The sequence below is a fragment of the Lissotriton vulgaris genome, chromosome 7 (assembly GCF_964263255.1).
Source record: "Lissotriton vulgaris chromosome 7, aLisVul1.2, whole genome shotgun sequence".
Classification (NCBI taxonomy): domain Eukaryota; kingdom Metazoa; phylum Chordata; class Amphibia; order Caudata; family Salamandridae; genus Lissotriton; species Lissotriton vulgaris.
The window spans coordinates 855080920-855104365 of record NC_141695.1 but is presented as its reverse complement, the minus strand read 5'-3'; the positions used below and the strand labels follow the sequence as shown (position 1 = coordinate 855104365).

The window sequence follows — 23446 nt, the reverse complement described above, 5'->3', positions numbered from 1 at the left end:
CCTATTTAAATAAAGGCCAGTTTGCAACATAAGTTACTGGTCACAAAAAGTCAGTGCACAATTTGCAACCGCTTTTTGGGACCAGCTTTCTAGTGCATCTGCTCGAGGTCTCTAATATTACAGTGCCAAATTCAGTTTTATATAATCAAAATCAGTTTTATATATATATCTTCGTCAACACAGGTAGGGAGTGTCCTGTGATTCAAATCACCACACAGCAAAGATTGTATCGAAGCCCCAATCTGTGGAATACTGGTATTCATTTTCTATCAGGCTGGCAGCATTTCTTTCTCTGATGTGTTTCGGCTGTATAATCAGCCTCGTTCAAAGGTGAGTTGAGTTTTAGTGCACAGTGATGTAGGCCTTAAATCGCATTAGGCATGTGACCTTCTTTTAAAAAATACAAGTCCCACTTTGCACTTGCTTTATGGAGCTGCTCAACATCACTGTAGTTCCTTCTCATACGGAGATTCTCTGCGTATGGTATGCTATTCTTTAGCTTAGTTGGATCGAAACTCCAAGCATGCAGCACAGTGTTGCCAGCAGTGCTCTTCTTAAAAGACTTTGTCTGTATCGTTCCATCTGCCACATAGATGGTTAAATCTACCTCTTTCTCGCTGATATATGAGGTGAAATGTAAGTTGAGTTCTTTGTGGTTCAGCCTCTCTACGCTGATGATTTGCCGCCTCACTGTACAACAAAAAGATTGTCTATGTAGCGCGACCACAGAATCACATTCCTAGACATCTGAAAAGCAAAATCTTTCACCAGCACCTGCTCCTCCCACAGGGCCATATGCAAATTTGCATAGCTGGGGGTTAAGCAGGTGCCCATGGCTGTATCCCTCATTTGTTGGTACAAATCCGGATAAAAAAGTAAAATGTTATTACGCCAGCACCATCCTAACATACTCAACAGCATTTCCGTATTTGCTCCCACACCCGCGCCGCAATCTACGGGGAGGGAGGCACAGATGGGACTTTGTAGTTGCTTGTATATATATATATTTGAAAGCCGCATAAGCATTATGGATTGGTTGAAGGAACGGGACACTGCAGCCGAAAAACTTTTCAGCGACCCTGAAATAGTTGAGGAGAGCACAATAAGAGGAAAGGAGGGGGGACCTGTTAACAGTAATGATGCGAAGGAAGTGTTTAGAGTGCAAGAAAAGCTGGTGAAACGCGAAAACTCAAAGTGGTGGGAAAGTAAGTCCCTGTCACGTTATTTGGAAATGGGACGGGTCTGAAAGGTTTGTGGATCCTAATCGCACCCACCTATGAGCATCCAAATACTGATATGCTCAGGAAGTGGGCTCACAACAATGCGGAATCATCCAAACGCATGCTGGCAATATTGATTAAATATGCAGACATCGATAGGGAGGCCCTCCTAAAAGAAATTGTAGTACTGTCTGAGCAGATAAGTAAACTGCCAAATCAGGAAGTAATAAAGAAAATGCAACAAGAAATGCAGGAAAACAATACAAAATATGAACAGACAATTAAAGACCGCAAGGCTACCAAGTTCCGAAGGGACAAGTTAGATTACCAAAGGGGCCACGTTTGTACGTTCTCTAAAAGATTTGAGAAAATAAGGCAGCAAAAAATGTCCACTGGCTTAGTCAGTATTACTGCCAAACGTAATGATGAGTTGAGCTCTGAGGTAGAAACTGACGGTGATGAATCTAGATCAGTTAGCAGCATTGCCTCTGTATTTTTTATGGTGGGACCGCAACAGCAGCTTAAGGCCCTTAAGGGGGCAAGGAGGACCAGTCAGAAGAGGAATCGGGGAAGAGGAAGAGCCGCAGACCAGTAAGAACAAGAAGTGGCTGTGAGCAAGAAACCAGTCAACAGGAGGAAATGAATGATGCAATCAATATCATCATCTTGTCTGACTTGGTATTAAATACTGGTGAACTACAAATATTATCACGTGGCCTCTCGTATTGTACCTCCCAAGATATGGACTATGAGCAAACCAGAATTTACTGTTTTAAATTCTCACGCAAACTTAGACTTGCCAAGTATTTTTCAGTTGTTAAACCTACAGAGATACAGACAGTTGAACATGCAAAAAGTAGCACTGCATTGTAGCTTTCAGACTTAGGAGTATTGAGAGATATGAAATACTTAGCTATGGGCAGTACACAGGAGATATCAGATGATGTGTTTCTAATCGAAAAAAGCCTCCAAATTCATGATAAACCCACCACATCTTTTAGACCATGATCCGCTTTCTTACCTATGGTGCCAAAGGATTCGATTGATTCCTTTAATGAGTTAGTCATTCAAGATTTGAAGGACTTACATATTAAGCAGCTCATGAACAAGTTTACGAAAGCAAGGAACATAGGTTATGGGAATGTGGTTGAGAAACTAAAAGTAAGGCCCGACATAGTTGTCAAGGCTGCTAGCCTTGTATCAAGAAGAAGCTACATTGCAACTTAAAGACAGGCTTTGCTATCAAAGGGTGGATGAAGGTATTCTAGGACAAACTGCCATTGGTTATCATTTGCAATTAGATAAATGGAGAGCCACAAATTAAATTTTGCAATCGGAACACACATGTCTTAAAACTGATTCTCCTGTGACGCCAGATACCTAAGGTGCATAAGAATTTGTTGAAGCCACCTGGTCGTCCGATTATATCGGCGATCAGGAGTTTATTTGAAAACACTTCCAGGTTTTTAGATGTGTTCCTACGGGAATATGTGAAAAATGTATCATCTTTTTTACAAGACACTGGGATTTTTTTTAAAGAAAAGTGTATGATATTGATTGGGAGGTGGGTTTTATTATGATAACTTTGGATGTCACCTCTTTATACACTAGTATTTCACATGAAGATGGACTTAATGCAGTGAAATACTTTTTAAACTCTAGACCCTTGTCATTGTACAGGCACACTGAAATGCTAATTAGCATGTTGGGGTGGTACCCAAAAAACAACATTTTCCTGTTTGGTAAGGACTAATATCATCAACTGCAATGGACACCTGCTTCACCCCCAGCTATGCTAATTTACATTTGGGCTGGTTGGAGGGGCAGGTGCTTGCTGCTCAATATGCCCGGGAAATGTCCGATAACGTGGTCTTTTGGACTGGTTATATTGATGATCTTTTTATAATCAGAAGGGGTGACTCAAATTCAGCCGAAGCTTTTATTAAAAGCATTGGTAGGAACAATTTGAATCTCAGCTTTACATCGAGTATAAGTAGTAATGAAGTTCAGTTTCTAGATCTAACAGTATATATTGAGGAATGCAAAATTAACACCAAAACCTTCCATAAAGAGACTGCGGGAAATACAATATTGTATGCCCGCAACTTCCATCCTCCAAAATTGATTAACAGCATTCCCTATGCTGAAAATTTGAGGATGCAGAGGAATTGCAGCTATCCTGTCCAACTGTCCCAAACACAAGAACAACTCATGAAGAGGTTTGAGCAGAGGGGGTACAGCAAGTCTATTTTGAATACAGCAATGGTTAAGGCTAACAGTAAACCGAGAGAGCAGTTGCTGTTTGCAAATAGATCTGTTATAAAGGAACCACCTATTCAAGAACAACGGTTACACTTCATTATTGGGTATAGCAAGCAGCACAGGGAATTGAGATTCATAATGCAGAAACATTAGCATGTTCTACGTGGAGACAATTTTCTAAAACACAAGTTAGGGGAAGTTCCTCTAATAACATCCCTAACGGAAGAACTGGTAACAAATAGTCCAGGAATTTAAGCATCAACTTGGCTAAGCAAGAGCAAGGGTTTTAGGAAATGCCACAAGTGCAAGGCATGTACCCATGGTGAGAATACCACAGAAGTACCCCAGCCATTTTCTGAGAATAAGTGGTATATCAATAAACCACTAAATTGTAAAAGTCAATTCGTAGTGTACATACTTAGGTGCAGCTGCTTGAAATTGTGCATAATAAGTACCATCTTGCCTGTGGTTCAGAGGATCTTGCAGCATGTGCAAGCAATCAAGAATGGGGATCAGGCATACCTCATGGTGAGGCATTTCAGCAGTTCCATGCCAATAACGTGGCGGACCTGCAATATTTTGTTATAGATCAAGTGCCAACAAGATTGAGAGGAGGGAATAGAGAGAGATGCCTGAGATAGCTTGAATCTCGACACATTATACGTTTTAACTGCAAGATACCTAATGGTCATAATACAGAAGAAGAGCTCTATATACATTTGTAAATCTGCCAAGAGTTCCGAGAGGGTATGTAACACTGAGTGCATACAGACTAAGAACGTAGAAAGATCTCTCTTCTATAGCTCTCACTTGCACTTGCAATCAATTGGCATAGAGGTTTTTTCAGCATTTCTCTTTTTTAACATAAGCAAACATTGTTTCATTTTTTCACTTGCCACTTTACACTTTTAGCACCTTCAGGATCATGTCTTCACATGTTGTCCAAGATAGGGATCAGGCATTTGCCTTACTCCATTAACATAGAAGTAATATTTGAATTAAAATATACATGTATTAATGTGAGATAATATTGGGGAGATCCCTTCCCATATTTTAGTTGAGAGGCATGAATGTGTGATACTTTTATTGAGTAGATTAATGACTCAGCATAGGCAACATAGTGATGTGCATGTTCATTAATATGAGTTTGAATAGTTATGAAATAATGTGAGTTACTGGTGTGACATCGGTTGAACAGTAGGGCACTGGACGTGTGTTCACCAAGTAGAAAAAGAAAAAAGAGTTGTTTTCAACACTATATACTATGATGTGTGTTTTAACGTTTAGGCCTGTGTTTGGTCCTGTGAAGCGATTGCCGCAGGCACTGGCCAAAGATTGTCAACAAATAATATACATCTACAGGATGAAAGTAATTTTGAAACCTGTGCAGCTTTGGAGAGGCTTTAATTTTGACATCAGTAAGGCATTGGCTGAGTAAGTGAAAAAAAGTTGTAAAAAGAAGACATTTTAACACATTTGTAACTTGTCAGTGTTTTAAGGTATTTCCAGTAATGATTTTATATGGAAAATATTTTATGCACATCAGCACTTTAATTGAGGAAAACATTTTGCACATTACTATTCAAAAGTACTGTATTAATTTTAGGCACTTTATGAATTACAATAAGTGGCGATTGTTAGTAACAGTGAAAGCAACTGATACTATTGATGCATTGTAACTCTGAAATAATGTTCAAACTCTTTGCACTATTATTTTGCACTGTCACTTTAACATTTCAAAATGAGCACTGGCTACAAATTGGTGAGAAAATGGTGGCGATTCAAGTTTGACAAAGACTGCGGAGACAATTGAAACGCATTACCTGATTTTCGTGGCTTTCAAATAAATCTGTTTGTAAGCTATCCCGTATATATATATATATATATATATATATATATATATATATATATATATATATATATATATATATATATACACACATATATTTACAGGATCTATTTTCCATAGGAAAGCATTTATTGACTTGCCTATATCTTTGGTGCCAGAAAAAAAGAGCATTCCCCATTTTAATTACCATAGGATTTTTTAACACCGCTACAGCCCGAACTGCTGGATGGAATTACACCAAATTTGGCAGAAAGCTAGCTCTTGGTCAATAAAGTGTGCTTTTTTGCTATTTGGTGTAAATCCATTCTATAGTTTTGGAGATATTAAAGGAAAACCAAATTTGCATATTGAGGGACACAACCCCTATGCAAATCCTCCAGATCTTGTGCAGCAATCTGATTGGCTGACAACACTTCAACCAGGAAGTGTTGGCAGCCATCTTGTGCTCGGCTTCAAATTTCCCAAAAAAGTTACAAATATAGAAAAGGGGGCAAGGTAGGAATACCCTCACCTCTTAGCTCTGGTCCTGGGGTCCCAAAAGGACACCACCAGGGGAAAAAAGCATTTTTTTATGAAATCCTTTGCCCCAAAATTGTGACGAAACTGCGAATTTACACCAAAAATCATTTAAAAAAACAAGTGCGGGCTTCCACACTTGTTTACATTATAGCCCCTGAATGGGCCAGGTCCTGGGGGCATGCGGCCATTCAACAAGGAAAAGGAAGGGGGCGCATGGCCTGCCCTCCTAGGGCCCCTTGGGTACCACCACCTCCGTGGGGCAAGCCCATAAAAGTGAAAGGAGGGAGCCCTCCTGGAGCCAATAAGGGCCCTGGGGACCACCAAACCCCAGGGATGGCTCCTGCTATGTCCCAATTGCTGACAGTTTCCAGCAAGCAAGAGCGAACACTCCTCTTCCAGCAAGCGAGAACTGTCAAAATGCTCCTGCTTGCTCGAAGCGGCGGTTTCATCTCTTTCCCTGTCCGTAGACCTGCAAGCAGAGAAAAAGATGAAACTATTGCTCTTGCACACAGGGAGCTGCATGTCCAGAAGCTCCCTGTGAGCAATAGCAATGACAGCTCCCGCAGGGGGCGAGTAGCCGACTGGGAGCGCAGGGCCTTGAGGCTCCTCCCACAGTGCCCATCAAACCACACTGGGTGCTAGAATCCGTAAACACCCAGACTCTGGTGGCGTGCTGAGTCACACTCTGGTGCCCGTGTTCATTTGGATGCTGTAGGCATGCTCCTGCTCAGATGCAAGGACAAATGTGCACATTGGCACTTTGCGTAGACGCAGTCTCACACCCAAGAAGCAAGGCGAATCAATACATTGTAGGAGTGTGTATTTTCAACCCCAGTGCAAAGGTGGGCACACATTCTGTGGGAGTGCACATTTCTACACCCCACTACCAAGGACAATGTAATGCAGAAACAGCGAGTGTGCACATTCTCACTGCCACGGGTGACCAACTTTTTGATTTCCAAAAGTCCAAGCACATTTTCTAAATCTTCTCCTAAGGAACAGTTTTAGTTCAAATCTAAGTCTGCGGGAGTCACATTTAGTGATGTTGTCTTTAGAAAAGGACGGCTGTCCACTTTTTTTGCTCTAAATTATTAAAGCAAGCAAAGCCAAGAATGTACGACTCCAAAAGATTCTGCCTTTACTTCGAGCCTCCGGTGAAGGAATAATGGGGAAGGCTTTTGGGTTTAAGTTTATCACTGCAGGGGATAATTTGCGCCAGCAGTTTACGCTACTAATGTAAATTTGAAGTACTCGAGAGGTGCCAGCACGCTTGTATTGCATTACAGTGCTACTAGAATCATAACTTATCATAACTTTCCTAAAGTGAGACACTGTCGCCCTGCCACAACTAGGTTATTAACAAAAGGTGACAACTGAGTTAATGCAACCCCTATACATGAAAATAAGGACAAAGCAACCTGCCTTCAACCGAGGAGCTATTGGAAGTTTGACTGAACCGCATTCACTTATAGTACATGCTCCTGCAACCACATCCTCAGTTCAGCACCACTGAAGGTACATACTTGTTGCAAACAACAACAAAAAAGAGTGTTGCATACTGCTAATTCAGCACAGAAAGCTCATAGAATTGTGCAAGCAGATAACCAAAATTGACATATGCTATTTGCAAGAATACATCATTTTCTGCTGCTCAGAGATTGAAATGCACAGTTTCCGCATCTTTTCACGCATAGACTGTGGAAGATTGTTCACAGTTTAATCACACTGGAGATGAAATATGTAATGTTGATACCATGCTCATTACTACCGCATTCAACAAACAGTGAGTGATATTACTGGTCCAAATTCATTAGACTCCTTGAATTAAATTCAGTATGTTGAAAGGAGGAGCAGCGCTACAAGGACTCAAACCTCTGGCGGGATTGCGTGATCTTTGTGGAGACGGTGCATGCTGCTTTTCAAGCTGCCACCCATACCACACCTTGTCCTGACCCACGTTATGATTTCTTTCAAGTTACACTGGGTGCTGGAATTGGAAAAATCTTTACTCCAGGAACCCATAAATTGGGGGGGGGACAAGGTGTTGCAGAGGAAAGGGGGTGGAGTCACAATGCGCGGGCTGTAAAAGCAGTGTTTTTGACAGTCCACTTACACATTAATTTATTTTTTAATCTGCTATCAAAAAAATTTGGCAACAACGGCAAATGTGACAGCAAATCTGTTCTAGTTTACTTAATTGGCGACAAAGAGGCTTCACTTTAAAATATCTTACAGGGTTAAGACACCTGGTGCAGAGATCATTGAAACTACACACAGGGAGGTTGCTGGGCCTGGAGGTGGAAGCAGGCCAGCGTTCAATCCCCAGACCCCTTCATCTAGGAATAGGGATTTCTACTGCAAACCTAGCTGCAACACTTTATGGTGGCGAGGATGAAAGTAGGAGGGGAATGGAGGTTATAGTGCTGTAGAGTGGTGGGGTGCAGGCAGGAGTGCTGTATAGTCTTGGGAAGTGAGATTAGTTCTGCACGATGGCGGGAATCGAGGTGGAAGCATTGCACAGTGGCAGAGATAGATGGTGGAATAAAGCACAATGGTGGGGATGTAGGGAAGAGTGCAGCACAGTGGTGGGGATGTAGACATAGGAGCTGAGCAGTGGTGGTTGATGGAGGTAGGAGTGCTTCACATTGTGCATTTGGGAGTGTTGAACAATGATGGCACAGAAGGAGTGAGTCCTGTATAGTGATAGTGGATGAAAAGTGGAGCGCTGCATAATGGTTGAGAAAGAGGGCGGAATTCTGCATATTAGTGGGGTAGGGAGAGATGAGGGCTGCACAGTGAACGGGGGATGGAGGTTGGAGGGCTGAACGATGGAGAGGAAACTGAACAATGGTGGAGAGAGTGGGTGGAATTCTGCACAGTGATGGGGAATGGAGAGCGGAGGGCTGCACGGCGAGGGGTGTAGGGCGAGTACTACATAATGGTGGGAATGCAGGTCGAAGGGCTGCACACTGGCTTTAAATCAAACAAAGTTTTAGGAAACACTCGCTCTTGCTGGATGATGTAATCAGTGATGTCATTTGAGATTTCATCAGTGATGTCACTGACCATGCCATGACTGATGTATTATGTGAGGTCATAATCAGTGCATTGCGGAGGCGTAAGTTATTGTTAGCTCCGGTAACTATAACTGCTGAATTTCTGTGGTTTTGTGCATTTGAAATCTAAGCCTAATTATAATGTCCCTGAAACATTTGTTTTTTTGTGTGAATTTGTAAGGTTATTTTCAATTCTATTTCCTAACTGCAACGTCCTTGTAACCTTTGTTTTTTTAAGTGAATATCTAAGGTATTTTAAATTCTATTTCCTATCCACAATTTCCCTGCAACCTTTATTTTTTAAGTGAATATCTAAGGTTTTTTTAATTCTATTAGCTAACTATAATGTCCCTCTAACATTTAGATTTTTTAAGTGAATTTCTAATGTTCTTTTAAATTTGATTTCCTATCTATAACATACCTGTAACCTATGGGTTTTTAAACGAATTTCTAAGGGTTTTTTAATTTTATTTCCTAATTATAGCATCCCAGTAACCTTTGTTTTTTCAGTGAATATCTAAGGTTTTTTAAATTGTATTTCCTAACTGTAACTTGTAACCTTTGAGAGTGGGTGTATGATTGGCTGTATAGGTCAGTGAATTGGTGTGAGACTGGCTGTATTGGTCTGTGAGTGGGTGTGCGAGTGGCTGTATGCACCTGTGAGTCGATGTGCGAATGGTTTTATGGGTGTGTGAATGGCTGTATGGGTCTGTGAGTGAGTGTGGGAAGTGGCTGTATGGGTCTGTGAGTGGGTGTGTGAATGACTGTATGGGTCTGTGAGTGGGTGTGTGAGTGGCTATGTGGATCACTGAGTTAATGTGAGAGTGGCTGTAGTTTGGAAATATAATTAAAACAGAGTGGCTGTATGGGTGTGTAAGTGGGTGTCTGAGTGATTTTGGGGTGTGTGAGTCCTAGCTGTCAGTGTGAACCAGCACGCTGTCAGATTTGCCATTTGTTGAGCATCATCCAATGCGTTGGACATTGACTTAATTGCATATCAGTTTGTCTTGGTGTCATTTCATCCATTTCAGACATTGACCTCCACTTAATGTCCATTCCCACTTCTTGTCTGCCATGTGGGGCGGAGGGAGGTGACCTTTACACATGTCCCATTCAACTTTCATCTACTGGGAGTACATTCACCCTTTGCTCCTGTGTGTGCTCCATTAAGTGCATGTGACACAATTTTGGTTTCATTGCCCGTTAGCTAGGCTCCATGTTTTGCACCAAATGCCGCCAGTGTTTTATGTACAGGGAACACCTTAATCGGTTTTCTTGTTAAACACCTACATATCCTTTGGCCTTTATTAAGGCTTGTCCAGGCTTCCTCAATATGGTTCTGCTACCACGAATAATATAAGTGGTGCAGACTCATCTTGTACTGAGAACCCAAAAGTCATTTAAATTATGTCAGGCACTCCTTGTACCCATTGCAAGCTATCTTATTGCAGCTGACAATTCTGAAGTCAGATATTGTACTTTTTCCCACCAGATCAGTTGTGTAGTGAGCCTTGTGTACATTCAATTCACAGAGTGTGACTAAAAGTTGAATAAATGCCCCATGCCTTCTGTTCAGTAGTCCACTGTTCACCACCAGGGAATTTCGCCTCTTATCTAAATGTCGGTTTCTGCCCAATTTAATATTTGGCTATGGTGCCGGGATTAGCCCTGCTCTAAACGCTGTAAATTGTAATTTGAGGTGGTTGAACTTGGTTTTACCATACAGGTGTGTCTATCAAACAGCCACAAGAGGGCACTGCTGCACACTAATCTTAATCTGAAGGGATTCATGCAGAGGGGATGGAGCAGGGTGACTGGAAATATCCGATCCTATTGCTACAATCACTGTCCTCATGCCAACATTCTTCTTGACCACGTGAACGTGAAATGAGGATGTCTTGCTTTCACTTTATTTTTGTTTTCTTTCGTCTTGAAGATTCTAGTTAGGGTTCGCACACAGACACACACTGAACATATTTGCCAATTAGGGTTACTTCAAGCAGTCATTCTAGTACTTATTGGACGATAACGCGTCCTTTAAGGATCAAAACTACAAGTCCCATCATGCAATGTGCTGTTGCCTACAAAGCCAGGATAGGTCGAAAGCGACACAATCTGCTCGGTGCACTAGAGACAGATTGCAAGCGGTCTGCAGATTAATCCTTCCTTTTCTTGTTTCATCACGCCTCCCCTGCGAGCATTCCTAAATAAAAACGGATTTTCCCTTGTAACCAAAACCGCGTCCTCTAACCTGGGTTCTATTTTCACTGTGTGAATTTGACACCTTTCAGGGTGTTTACAGGGCCCCGCTGGCGGGTTTGTTGCATAATTAAGCTGCAGTTAAACAGTGCAAAGAAAACTGGTCTTTTTTGTATAATTTGTTTTTCAGAAAACAGTTATGAGCACAAAGGAGATATTTACAAAAACATGTTTATTTTTGTACACTAAAGTTAATTCAAGCAATAGAAGTCCTATGTCTTTTTCTACTCGTCCTCAGCCGTAGCACTTTTTTAATCTGACTGCTATTAAACTGATTCTAATATCATTGTATAACAAGTTAACAACTGTTTTTCAAATTTAGTTTCATACTAGGATCCGTTGTTGTCTTCATTTCTGCAACCAAGCTACTTCTTCTCTATAAAACAGCAAGACACCAAGGGACTTAAGTGGTGTGAGGAAAGTGTGATGCTGTGTAATAAGGTATACATACGCTCTGCCGTACACTTTAAGGATACTGCAAATCACCATCACTTCAGTGTTCCATGACCTTATATAGGAACTCAGCTGTATGGTACCAGAACACCTTGGTGATTTTCAGTACTTTTCCTACCCCCCCCCCCCCCCCCCTCCACCCCCCTCCAATGGTAGTTTATCTGAGATGAAGGGATTGAACAATAAAATGGGTAAACACATACTTATCAAAGTAGTATTTTAAACCAGAAGCGTGGGCACGGTGCCCCTATGGATAAAGTGCTGTATGCAAAACCAAGAATGATTAATCCCAGCTGCTGTCGCTTCAGTCTACAAGAAGGACAACACTGTCAATGCAACGCACAGAGGTTTCATTTTGATCGTAATGCTTGTAATTCGTGTGTGCCATGATGCCATTTGGTGCGTGACTGCACTGCAGGGAGAGAGAGAGCATGGATGCCAATTCAATCTATAGAGGTTCTCAGTGCAAATAGACTGCCATTGAGAGCAATAATTGATCTTAGTGTAGTTAGATATTCTCAGATTTGAAATGTGATGTTAGGCTAAAAAATGCCCGACTATACTCCAGGGTGTATAGTTACAGTGTAAAAGATGGATCTGAGCCCTTAGATGTAAACAGTGAGTACTGGTGCTCACTCAAGTAAAGTATATTCCCAATGCATAATGTACTGATAAGAAGAACATAGTAAAGTCTACAACTCCTGTCCACGTATCATGTTTTCCGTAATGGTTGGACGCTGACTTAATACTGTGCTGCAATTCAGTATCTATATGCAAAAGCTTGTACACGGAGCCCGTGTGCATTTTTGAAGGGTGGTAGGCCACCCTTCTCTTCATTTATCCTACCCCTGAGGCTGAGCTAGGAAACAGAGATGCCCTCCTGTACTGAGAGCAGAGGGGAAGGGGCGGCTGATGTATTGTCAGACAGCTGCAGAAAGTCTGAAGGAGTTAAATGGGAACTTAGCACAGCTAAGGCTGCTATTGGGAGTCAGGGACACAACTCAGACTATAATTGCAAGCCACCTTCCACGCCTAGCACAACATTACAACTTCAAAAGTTCATACATTTACTTTACTTATACAACTCTTTTTAAATGTTTCAAACAAGCTTAATTTTATTTTGCTCTAAAATGTAATTCAGTTTCATTTCTAAATCACTTTAACAGTTGGTAGGTGATTTACAATGGATAAGGTAACTTGTAAATGTTTTTGTCAGTTGCCATTCGTGATTACATGTACTTTGTTGTTGTTTTTGTATAGGGCTTTGACAATCAGGAGGCCACTTCACAGTACTGATAAAAACAGAACATGATCACAAGAGACCTCTCCATGGAAAAGTGAAGTGATATCCTATGGCACACTTTCTATGATCTGTGACGAAAAGGTTCATATGACTTGATACCTTATCAATGACAGTATCTTGGTGAGCTCTAATTAGTGACACAGGCCAGGGAGGCAAAGCCGGACCACATAGGGGCTGCAGGGAATCCATACCATCAGCGGGAACACCAGGGGCCTTATTTATGAAGGCCTTGCGCCACTTTTAAAATGGGAAAAAGTGACGCACCGGTGGCGCAAGGCCTTCATAAATAAGGCCCCAGGAGTGCAAGGGAGGAAGCCCGTGAAAAGGTGCGCAGTGATTTGGGCACATGTTTTGAAACTTTGAACTGCCCAATGGTAGAAGGAGGGTGAGGCGAGTATAGGTGTCAAAAGGTAGGGCACGGGACCCCTTTGATCATAACTGACTATCGTCATTGAGCCCACTCACACCAAAAATTGTGGTTGTTGCAGCCGCAAGGACAGTAGAAGAGGGCACGGTGGAGGCAGCACAGAAAGATACCCAGAGAAAAGAGTAACCAAGGAAGAAGAGCTGATAAAACAGAGTCCTTGGTATGCCTCCCGACACGGTCACTGGGAGCAGCAGGCACAGCACACAATGACAGCCAGAACAGAAGAGCTGCTCAGACAGTGTCCTTGGTATGCCTCCCGACACGGGCACTGGGAGCAGCAGGCACAGCACTCAATGACAGCCAGAACAGAAGAGCTGCTCAGACAGTGTCCTTGGTATGCCTCCCGATACGGGAACGGGGAGCAGCAGGCACAGCACTCAATGACAGCCAGAACAGAAGAGCTGCTCAGACAGTGTCCTTGGTATGCCTCCCGACACGGGCACTGGGAGCAGCAGGCACAGCACACAATGACAGCCAGAACAGAAGAGCTGCTCAGACAGTGTCCTTGGAATGCCTCCCGACACGGGAACTGGGAGCAGCAGGCACAGCACACAATGACAGCCAGAACAGAAGAGCTGCTCAGACAGTGTCCTTGGTATGCCTCCCGACACGGGCACTGGGAGCAGCAGGCACAGCGTACAATGACAGCCAGAAAACAGAAGAGCTGCTCAGGCAGTGTCCTTGGTATGCCACACGACAGGGGCACTGGGAGCAGGCGAGTGTTCAGCAAGGGCCCAGGGCAGGCTGAAACTGCATTGCAACTGATGGCCGCCCACAACCGATTGCAAGGGAAGCCTAGAATCCGCAGAACACTGAGACACCTGCGAAAGGGGCCATCTTACAGGTTTGGTGCTGTCAGCCGGAGATTGAGGTCAACAATTGGGACAATGTTTGATATTGACAAGTGTGATGTCTAACAAGCGAACATGGGGTTTCAAATGACCAACCAATAAGTTACAAAATATAATATCCATTTTTTTGTATATAATCTGCAGCCTTTATGCACCATAAATTGCTGTTCCGCAAGTGATTTGAAGGAGGGTGAGGATGCATTGTGTGGTCGAAAAGGAGGTCTGGGAGTGGTTCAAAGGATAAGAGCACTGCATTGTTTCTAGGGTCATTATATGGAGGGAGAAGCCCGGGCTTTATGTCCCAGGGTAAGCTCTTTTCAGGGCCCTGTGTTGCTACTTCTAAATCTACTTACATATCACAAAAGCAGCCTTAGCTTGCTTTGTGATATATTCTCAATAAGACATATGGTAAGCACCACTGTCTCTTTAAAAGCAGAGAAGGGCCCCACATCACGTTGGTGACCTGGGCCTCACAAAATCTTCTGACAAGCCTGAGCACTTCTCAAGTCATCCTTTACATTACTTAGTTTGTGATTTGCTGCTTGGCAAGTATAACAGAATGTTTACAGGTACACACATTATTTTTTAATGTAAACTTATGTATTGCTTCAATCATTCATTGCTTAGAATTGAAGGATGGACCTTAATGTGTGGTTTAAAAATAAAAAGAAACCTTTCATATTGTATTTGCCTCTGGATATAATAAAGAAAACGATGGTTGATACCTTGGCTGTGAATGCACTGAAGCACATAATAATGATCCCATGCCCTTCCTATGGTGAAGTGACATTGTTGCATATGTTGTTCAGTCCCTCCTCTATTTTTGTATGTGTTCCTTGCATTCCGCATTCAAGGCAGGGTAACCTGGGTGCCACACACTCCCCAGTTGTCACTATATAAAAGCCATAAGTGAGCAGATTATCTATGGTTCTGAAGTCTGAGGTGTGGGCCTGTTCACAGGTCTTTTCCACTGGCCACCAGGGTCATGAGTCAGGGCAACCTGTGAGCTGCTCTAAGCATCTCACCTCAGTGGAGCTGCTCATAGGCCCTAGGGCTGGATCTCAACAACAGCTTCCTGAACATGGCTCTATGACGAGCACTCAGTGGAAATTTCCCAAAGATCTACTTTCTAGTCAGACCCTAAACTAAGTTCCTCTATAGCAACACACACCTAATCACCTTACCAAGGCCCCACACTTATTCAAGGGCAGTACATTCATGCATGTCGCACACTTCTCATTTGTCCTTGATCTTAAAGGCTGGTGGGTTTATAGACAGCACCGGTAACCACTTGAGCTATCGGAAGCCATCCTGTAATAAGGAATCTCCCTAGAAAAGGGGATCATTCAATTTGTGATGATGAATTGTGATACTTTGCGGTTTATTGGTTCTCTGTTGAGACTCACGGCCTCTCACTGTGTACTCTTGGTCTCTCCTTTAGCTTTTGGTGGATGAGCAATGGATATGTGTGTGTGGGCATCTTGCGTGTGTGTGTATAGGAATGTATAACTCATTCTACGAGGAACAGAACAGTCTTTATAGTGTTGGTAAACAATGATAGACTCAAACACCATCGCTGTGAGGAACAGGGCACTATGAGGACTGGTTCCCAGTAGTGTAGGTAGGACCAGGGCACTATGAGGACTGGTTCCCAGTAGTGTAGGTACTTTCAACCGAGTGTATTAAACAAATAAGAGTGAAGAAACATTTACTTTGGTCCACTGTATAACTCGTGTACGGGTGTCTGAGTGTCATAGCACCCCTTTCGCTTTAGAAGCAATACCCAAGAAAAGATGACTGTACCTCAGGTGGCTCTTCACTGCCTGCGTCTCATTCCTAAATATTTAAAACAAACTCCCAGCTATTACAATTCTGCTTTATTCACATTCTCCAGGATCACACTTTTGGGATTTCCTTTGCTCGGTCTTTGCCAATAGTTTGGAAGAACTTTGGCCCCCACCTTGCTCCTACTACTGGCTAATTTCTCTTTCTTCTAGCCAGCTCATACTGTTGAGATCTCCTTCTGCCCTCCTTTCCCTCTACCCATGAATCAATCTGTCCAGATGCCCTTCTTCCTGGCGCATACTGTTGAGATGTTCTTCAGTCTTTCTTCCTAGCTCATACTGATCGGATGTTCTTCAGTTTTTCTTCCTGGCTCATACTGTTGGAATGTTCTCAGTCTTTCTTCCTGCCTCATGCTGTTGGAATGTCCCTCAGTCTTTCTTCCTGACTCATACTGTCTGGTGTTCTTCTGTCCTTCTTGGCTCATACTAGTGGAGATCCTTCAGTCCTTGTCACAGGTTGATAGTCAGGATGTAATTTAGTACTTCACCCTGGCACATACTATTGAAACGTTCTGCAGTCTTTCTTCCTGGCTCATACTATTGGAACGTTCTTCAGTCTTTCTTCCTAGCTCATACTATTGAAACGTTCTTCAGCCTTTCTTTCTGGCTCATACTATTGGAACGTTCTTCAGTCTTTCTTCCTGGCTCTTACTATTGGAACGTTCTTCAGTCATTCTTCCTGGGTCATACTATTGGAACGTTCTTCAGTCTTTCTTCCTGGCTAATACTTTTGGAATGTTCTTCAGTCTTTCTTCCTGGCTCATACTATTGGAACTTTCTTCAGTCTTGCTTACTGGCTCATACTATTGGAACGTTCTTCAGTCTTACTTAATCGCTCATACTATTGGAACGTTCTTCAGTCTTTCTTCCTGGCTCATACTATTGGAACGTTCTTCAGTCTTTCTTCCTGGCTCATACTATTGAAACGTTCTTTAGTCTTTCTTCCTGTCTCATACTATTGGAACGTTCTCCAGCCTACGTTCTTCAGTCTTTCTTCCAGGCTCATACTATTGGAACGTTCTTCAGTCTTTCTTACTGGCTCATACTATTGGAACTTTCTTCAGTCTTGCTTAGTGGTTCATACTATTGGAACGTTCTTCAGTCTTACTTAATCGCTCATACTATTGGAACGTTCTTCAGTCTTTCTTCCTGGCTCATACTATTGGAACGTTCTTCAGTCTTTCTTCCTGGCTCATACTATTGAAAAGTTCTTTAGTATTTCTTCCTGGCTCATACTATTGGAATGTTCTCCAGCCTACGTTCTTCAGTCTTTCTTACAGGCTCATACTATTGGAACGTTCTTCAGTCTTTGTTACTGGCTCATACTATTGAAATGTTCTTCGGTCTTTTTTTCTGGCTCATACTGTCTGGTGTTATTCTGTCCTTATCCTTGGCTCATAGTAGTGGGAGATCATTCTGTCCTTCTCACTGGTTAATAGTCAGGATGTAATGTAGTCCTTCTCCCTGGCTCATACTGTTGGAATGTACTGTGGTAATTTTCCCTTGCTCAAACTGTTGGCAAATGCTTCCCCACCCCCAGTTTCATTATGCTGGGATGTTTTTTATCCTTACCCCGTGCTAATACTCTAGGGACATCCTTTCCCCTGCTCATATGCTTGTATCATGGTAGAGGGTGGTTTCTGATGGAAATGAAAAGCTGTTGCCTCGTTCTCTTTTGCAACTTCAGATATCTCCCCGCACTGGGTATTGGTCACTTGATCGGTCCATCATGGTGGATTGCAGAAAGCCTCTTTGATGTTTTTCCTTTTCAATAAGAAATCAAATATTGAAGTTTTAAAATGCCACGGAATCCCAGGCACATGCTTAAAGTCCGAGTCGTGCACCCAGCCTCTCCCAGTAGGTTCTATGTCCTTTGGAGATTTTCCCTCCAATGCGCATATCAATGCAGAGAGCTGAGTTACTCTATGATGTAGAAATTGTCCTCTGCATGCTCATGGCCACCCTGGGTAGATACGGAGCCTCCAGGCTCATAGGCTCTCATTGGCAGGGAGCTGTGGAAAGATTCAAAAAGAAAACATAAGACTTTCAGACCTTCTGAAAAACGTTTGGCCCGGCTGTCCCCCATCTTCAAATGTGTGGGAAATACTGTAACCCCATCTACTTTTCGATCATTGCTGCCCGTGTAGCATGCCAGGGGCTTAAATCTGGTCCTCAGTGCATTTATAGTTTTATAAAGCATTTCTGTTGACCCTCTGTGTACCTTCGGGCTTTCCCTTTCCAAGAATGAAGGCACTTGTTCCATCCTAAGTAGCAGTCACCCCGAGATCCCCTTCTCCAGTGATCCTTCAACAAATGAACACTACTCAGAGGTCAGCAGTGAAACCACTTGTTCTGAACAGGGCTCATCATAGGTGTTAAACAGTGACAATGGGATCCTCTCAGGAGGGCAATGAGTTCTGGGTAAGTTCTACCGTAGGCCCCAGACAGCCTGTCTCACTGAACTGCATTAGCTCTCTTAAACCAATATTTACCAAAGCTTTCAGTACCGCCCTTTTCCTGCAGTCACACTTTAGCATAATCGCTATGTGAATCTCAAGGAGCGACAGTTTTACGGACTATACAGTAAACGTTGGAGCTATTCAACAACAGCAACTTAAAGCAAAAAACTATTACACAAAATGTGCAACAATTTGATCTGAAGCAAAAAGGAGAGATCGGATGACATGCTTTGGGCACAGATTGAAGTACATTGATATGGAGAAGTTGGCTCCACACAATGGAATGTCTGACTATCCCATTTATGATATATTTACTAAGAACTAACATGCCCCTTGAATAGGAGGAAAAACCATTTCCAGCATGTCTTATGCGGACGATTTTGTTTTAACTAGCCACACCCAAGTAGGTCTATAAAGGCTACTTAACACACTGCATGGGTACGCAGACGAGAACTATCTGGAAGTTAACATTGACAAAATTAAAACTCTGACAAATAATGGGAAAAAACGGTCTCATTTTCAGTCTCTTGAAAAAACAGCAATTGCCAACTGCTCTGAGACTAAATACATAGATGTCGTCATGATTGATAAGGGTGGCCAATTCTCAAACCAGCTTAGGGCCATCAAGAGGAAAGGGATAGTGACTGCGACAACGCTAAGGCATCTTAAAACAAAACTGACTGGACCAACATTTTCACCATTGCTCCATGTTGCGCAAGCAGAAATTCCATCGTTAATTACTTATGGCAGCGAAGTTCTGAAAGGCAGTGACGCTACACTACTGGATACCACCATTGCAAAAGCATACAGAGTAATGCTAAACCTCCCGCCATACACCTCGCCAGCACAGATTCAGGTCGAGTTTGGATTAACAAAGCAACTCCTCGCAAGGTGAGGCTTGAACATCAAGTGCTGGCACACAATCAAGAACTCGGCCAGGAATACACTGAATCACCAGCTCTGGCAGGAACTGTGGAGCACATCCCCCTACCCGGCTAAGGCATACCTGGAGGAATCACTGGCAATCATCAGACTAGCCGACCTATGGGACATCCTAACAACCCACCTGCACTTTAAGCACATCGTAAATATGGTTATTAAGAAACTTTCTCCCACAGAAGATAAAGCCTCCTTTGCACACAGGAGCCACGGATGGATGACTTTGTGCAGCTACAAATCATTTGGGTCGCAGGCATTCTTTGAACTGGGGTACTCCAGGAAGTCAAAAGAAGCCTTTCTAAAATACAGGTTAGGAATCCTGCCAGCCATTCCTCATCTTCCACCATGGCTGAGAGAGAATTGTGGGAATTTATGCAGGCTATGCAGTGTTGGAAATGAGGATATTAAACATATAGTGTGCATTGCATTAAGCTAAAAGAGGAAAGGGTAGGCCTCCTGAAAACTCATTTTAATGAGCGAGGCATACGTACCCGGAGACAAGCAGTACTTACATGCTTTAACCCAAGGGACCCACAATTAAATGGAAGCTTGTTAAGTTCCTGCTTCTCGTAGTATCTAACAAGGACCAGTGGTACCCTGTGGGAGCACAAATACAACAAAAACTTTAAATCTCCACAAACTGTAACCTGTGTATAGACTCCGGAGGCTCTGAGCAAAATGCAATCATGGACACTCTGCACTTTCGAATTATTCTTGTATGTTTTAATACATACTAATTTTAATAGAGTACTGACTGAAAAGTTAATTAACCAAAATGTTTTATCATAATGTATTTTTGTAATGGTTTTAATTAATCAAAAACAATAAGTTTTTACTTACTTACACTAAGAACTAGCGGAGTAAAAAAAAAAAATACCAGAATCTGCTGCTAAACTCATCTTCTATGTGCCTGATTCACTAGCATCCATCTTATCAGCTTTGATTGAACGGAGATATGAACCCCCCGCCCGAGCGCCTTGAGACACCCACGAGTGAGTAGTGCGCTTACAATTCTCCTGATTGATTGATCAATCACAGCGCCTAAAGAGTGTTTCAAGTCCCAGTCATGCGCTATAAAAAAGCATACATAAAAGACTACAAACATACACAAATAATTGAGAAATGGGGCCAAGGGCTACTTTTTTAGGAAACAGGAACCATATCATAGGGGGGGCGTGGCTAACGCCTGATGAAGATGGCGGCATACCTGTAGCTCTCCTCGGGAGGCGCGGGTAATGGGAGTCCTGACGGCGCACTACTGACGACTTTCCACTCCGGACCTGACCGAGAGGCCGGCGGAATGTGAGGGGCGTCGTTCGGTGTCCTTCCTGGACCACGTTTCATCTTTTTCGTGCTCCTGCCACATTAAGTGAGTGACGAGACTTTATGAGAGGCTGCAGGCGCCATTTCGTCATACCGCTGACGGAGCTCTGCTTCTAGCGGTGAAGGCTTCTTGCGCAACTGTCTGTTTTATAATGGAAATGCTTTTATGACAGTCTTCGCTTTTGCTGCCAGCTGGTTTTTTGCCTGCCCCACGCATATTGCTGAAATGTGAGCTTTTACCTCAAGCTCTGGTCGCTTTTGTTTTCGCAGCCTCGACAGTTTAATGAACTGCGTCACCTCAGCCTGCATTCTGAGGTATTTCTCTTCATCAACAAGTGCCCTTTGAACTGCCCCTTGAACTGCCTCCTCTAATTAACAGTTCTATGTGTGGGAATCGCTTCAGAAACATTGCATCATTTATGTTTTATCTCCTAGCCAGTGGTTCATAGCATTTCTCTCATTTTTTTTATGCTGCATTTTAATTTATGTGCTCTACATAGTTTTTATACAAAATGTTTTCACTATTAGGGCTTTGATCCACAAGGTTTCCTGGCTACCTTCATTGTGTTATATGCTTCTTTCTATCCAGTTTGACTGCATGCTGTTTCTTTTTTCACTCTTTTTGGTCAGCCACCTTTCCTTGCATATAATGTCATAACGTTTTTCTTAGTAGGTGGTTTTGATTTTCAGCTTGCACCATTTAATGAAACTTGACGATGTACTGTTTATTGCAGTGGTTTATTGTGCATGTCTCATAATTTTCTGATAATTATACTGCTATTTCTATTCTGTATGGGGAGCATGTTTAACACAATCCACTTAACCCCATTTGCTCAGGTACTTTTATAAGGCATGGGTTGCAGTATTATATTGTGAGGTTCATTGGGTTGTGGCTTGGATATGTTTTGAGTGTTCCTCCTCCATTCTGCATGACATTTGCAATTTGGTTATTTCATTTTCATTTCTGCCACTAACTCCTGCTTTCTTGAACCTGTGCACTTTTTATATAGGGAGATTACACAAAGACTTGCGCAAACCATCCACCACTGTTAAAAAGAACTTTGGTTATACGGGGTCCCGCTACCAGTGTCTTGCGATGGATGACTTACCTGACATCACACCTGCTAAGGGGTCATCGTCATCCTTTGTGGCATCATTGCCTGTTGCAAAAAAAGGCACAATCAAAAGATTAAAAAAGGATCCTCCTTCGCCTCCTACGCAGGCGCCTTCTGCTACCACCATTGACTTACTTTTGGACGAGATACGGGCACTGCGTCCTTTCATTGAAGAGACTAAGTCCACGCTACAACAGTTGTCAGACAAATGGCTTTCGGTTGATGAACGGATTATTGCTCTTGAACAGAATGTCGCCTCAATGGAGTCCTCTATATCCAAGGTAGATCCAGTCTGTGCACAAGTCTCCATCCTCCATAAGCAGATCGAGAATTTGGAAAATAGGAGTAGACGTAATAACCTACGTCTTTATGGCCTTGAAGAGGGTTTGGAGGGCTCTGATCTCATTGCATATTTCAAATCTTTCTTGCCTAAGCTTCTCCTTTTGCCGGAGGACACCAACCTTAACATTCAAAGGGCGCATCGTCTAGGCTCATTCAGAGGTACTCTCTCTTCTGCTGCTTCACTGAGGAAACCTAGAGGTGTCATTATGTACTTCCTTGAGTATACTGACTTACTTACAGTCTTATCTGCAGCAAGGGCGATGAATCGAATCACATGGTCTGGTCATCCTTTATTCTTTTCACAGGATTATACCAAGTCAACAGCTGACCGACGTAAGGAGTTCTTGTCCCTTCGTCCTCAATTGCGTTCTTTGGGAGCACAATATGGCTTGTTCCACCCTTGCCTTTTCAAGGTGACTATTAATAACAAAACTACCACTTATGATGACCCCTTGAAATTGAAAAGCTTCCTATATTCCCACTCCAGCGAGAAGATGGACACTGCATCTGCGTCAAGCTCCAAGTAGTCTTCCGTTATTGTAGTGGTGTTGCTTTATTGTTCTGCAGTTGAAGTTATGACAATAGATTGGTTTTCATATTCTACTTTTTGTGAGACATTATGGGTTATTATGTTTGATCTCATGTTTCTTTTCTATTTTACAGATTCTTGCCCGGCTCCTTTGGTTCCTTTCCTATGTTCGTGAGGTCCGTTGGGTCTTTTCCCGTCCCTCGTCCTCCCTTTTGAGCTATGGTCGCCCCATCGTTCAAGTGGCTTCCACCCTCCCACCCCTTGTTTGGTGTTGTTCCGGATGTTATGTAAATTTTTTCTCCTACCCTTTTTCCTAGTGTTTTTTGTTATTTGGTCGAGATATATTTCTTGGGTTCTTATTCATGACCTTCCCTCTCCCTTTTCTTTCTCTTATTCAGATGCTTCTGATTTCTTTGTTATTTATCACTCCTTTTTCAGGTTCCCTTTATACTTCTTCTACTTTTTTCCCTTAGATCTTTCATTTTCTTCATCTATTTTCACTACTCCTGATTTGAATTGTCTGATGAGGTTATATTCCTCTATTTTTTTCCTCGACCTACTTGTATGGTTCTCTAGGTATTATTATGTCTGTTTCTTCTGTACTTTTCCATTTTCTTCTACTGTTAGTTTGGTCTTTCCTTCTTCTTTTGTTTCACTACTTTCCTTTCTCATCTCCTTTTTTCAATATTCTTCTAG

The 23446-nt window shown here is 42.5% G+C and overlaps 1 protein-coding gene across 3 annotated transcripts in view; it reads right to left on the bottom strand.

Annotated features, from left to right (window-relative positions):
- Positions 1-16061: 16061 nt before the first annotated feature.
- The window catches only part of LOC147702567 (uncharacterized), a 185862-nt gene continuing 178477 nt past the window's right edge, over positions 16062-23446 (bottom strand). For 2 of the 3 annotated variants that reach the window (XM_086931234.1, XM_086931233.1), the window contains exon 6: positions 16062-18055. In XM_086931234.1, the coding sequence (XP_086787360.1) occupies positions 17962-18055 (94 nt within the window). In that variant the 3' untranslated portion in view covers positions 16062-17961. The remainder of the gene's footprint in view (positions 18056-23446) is intronic. The other variant, XR_015297538.1, reaches the window with a different exon arrangement.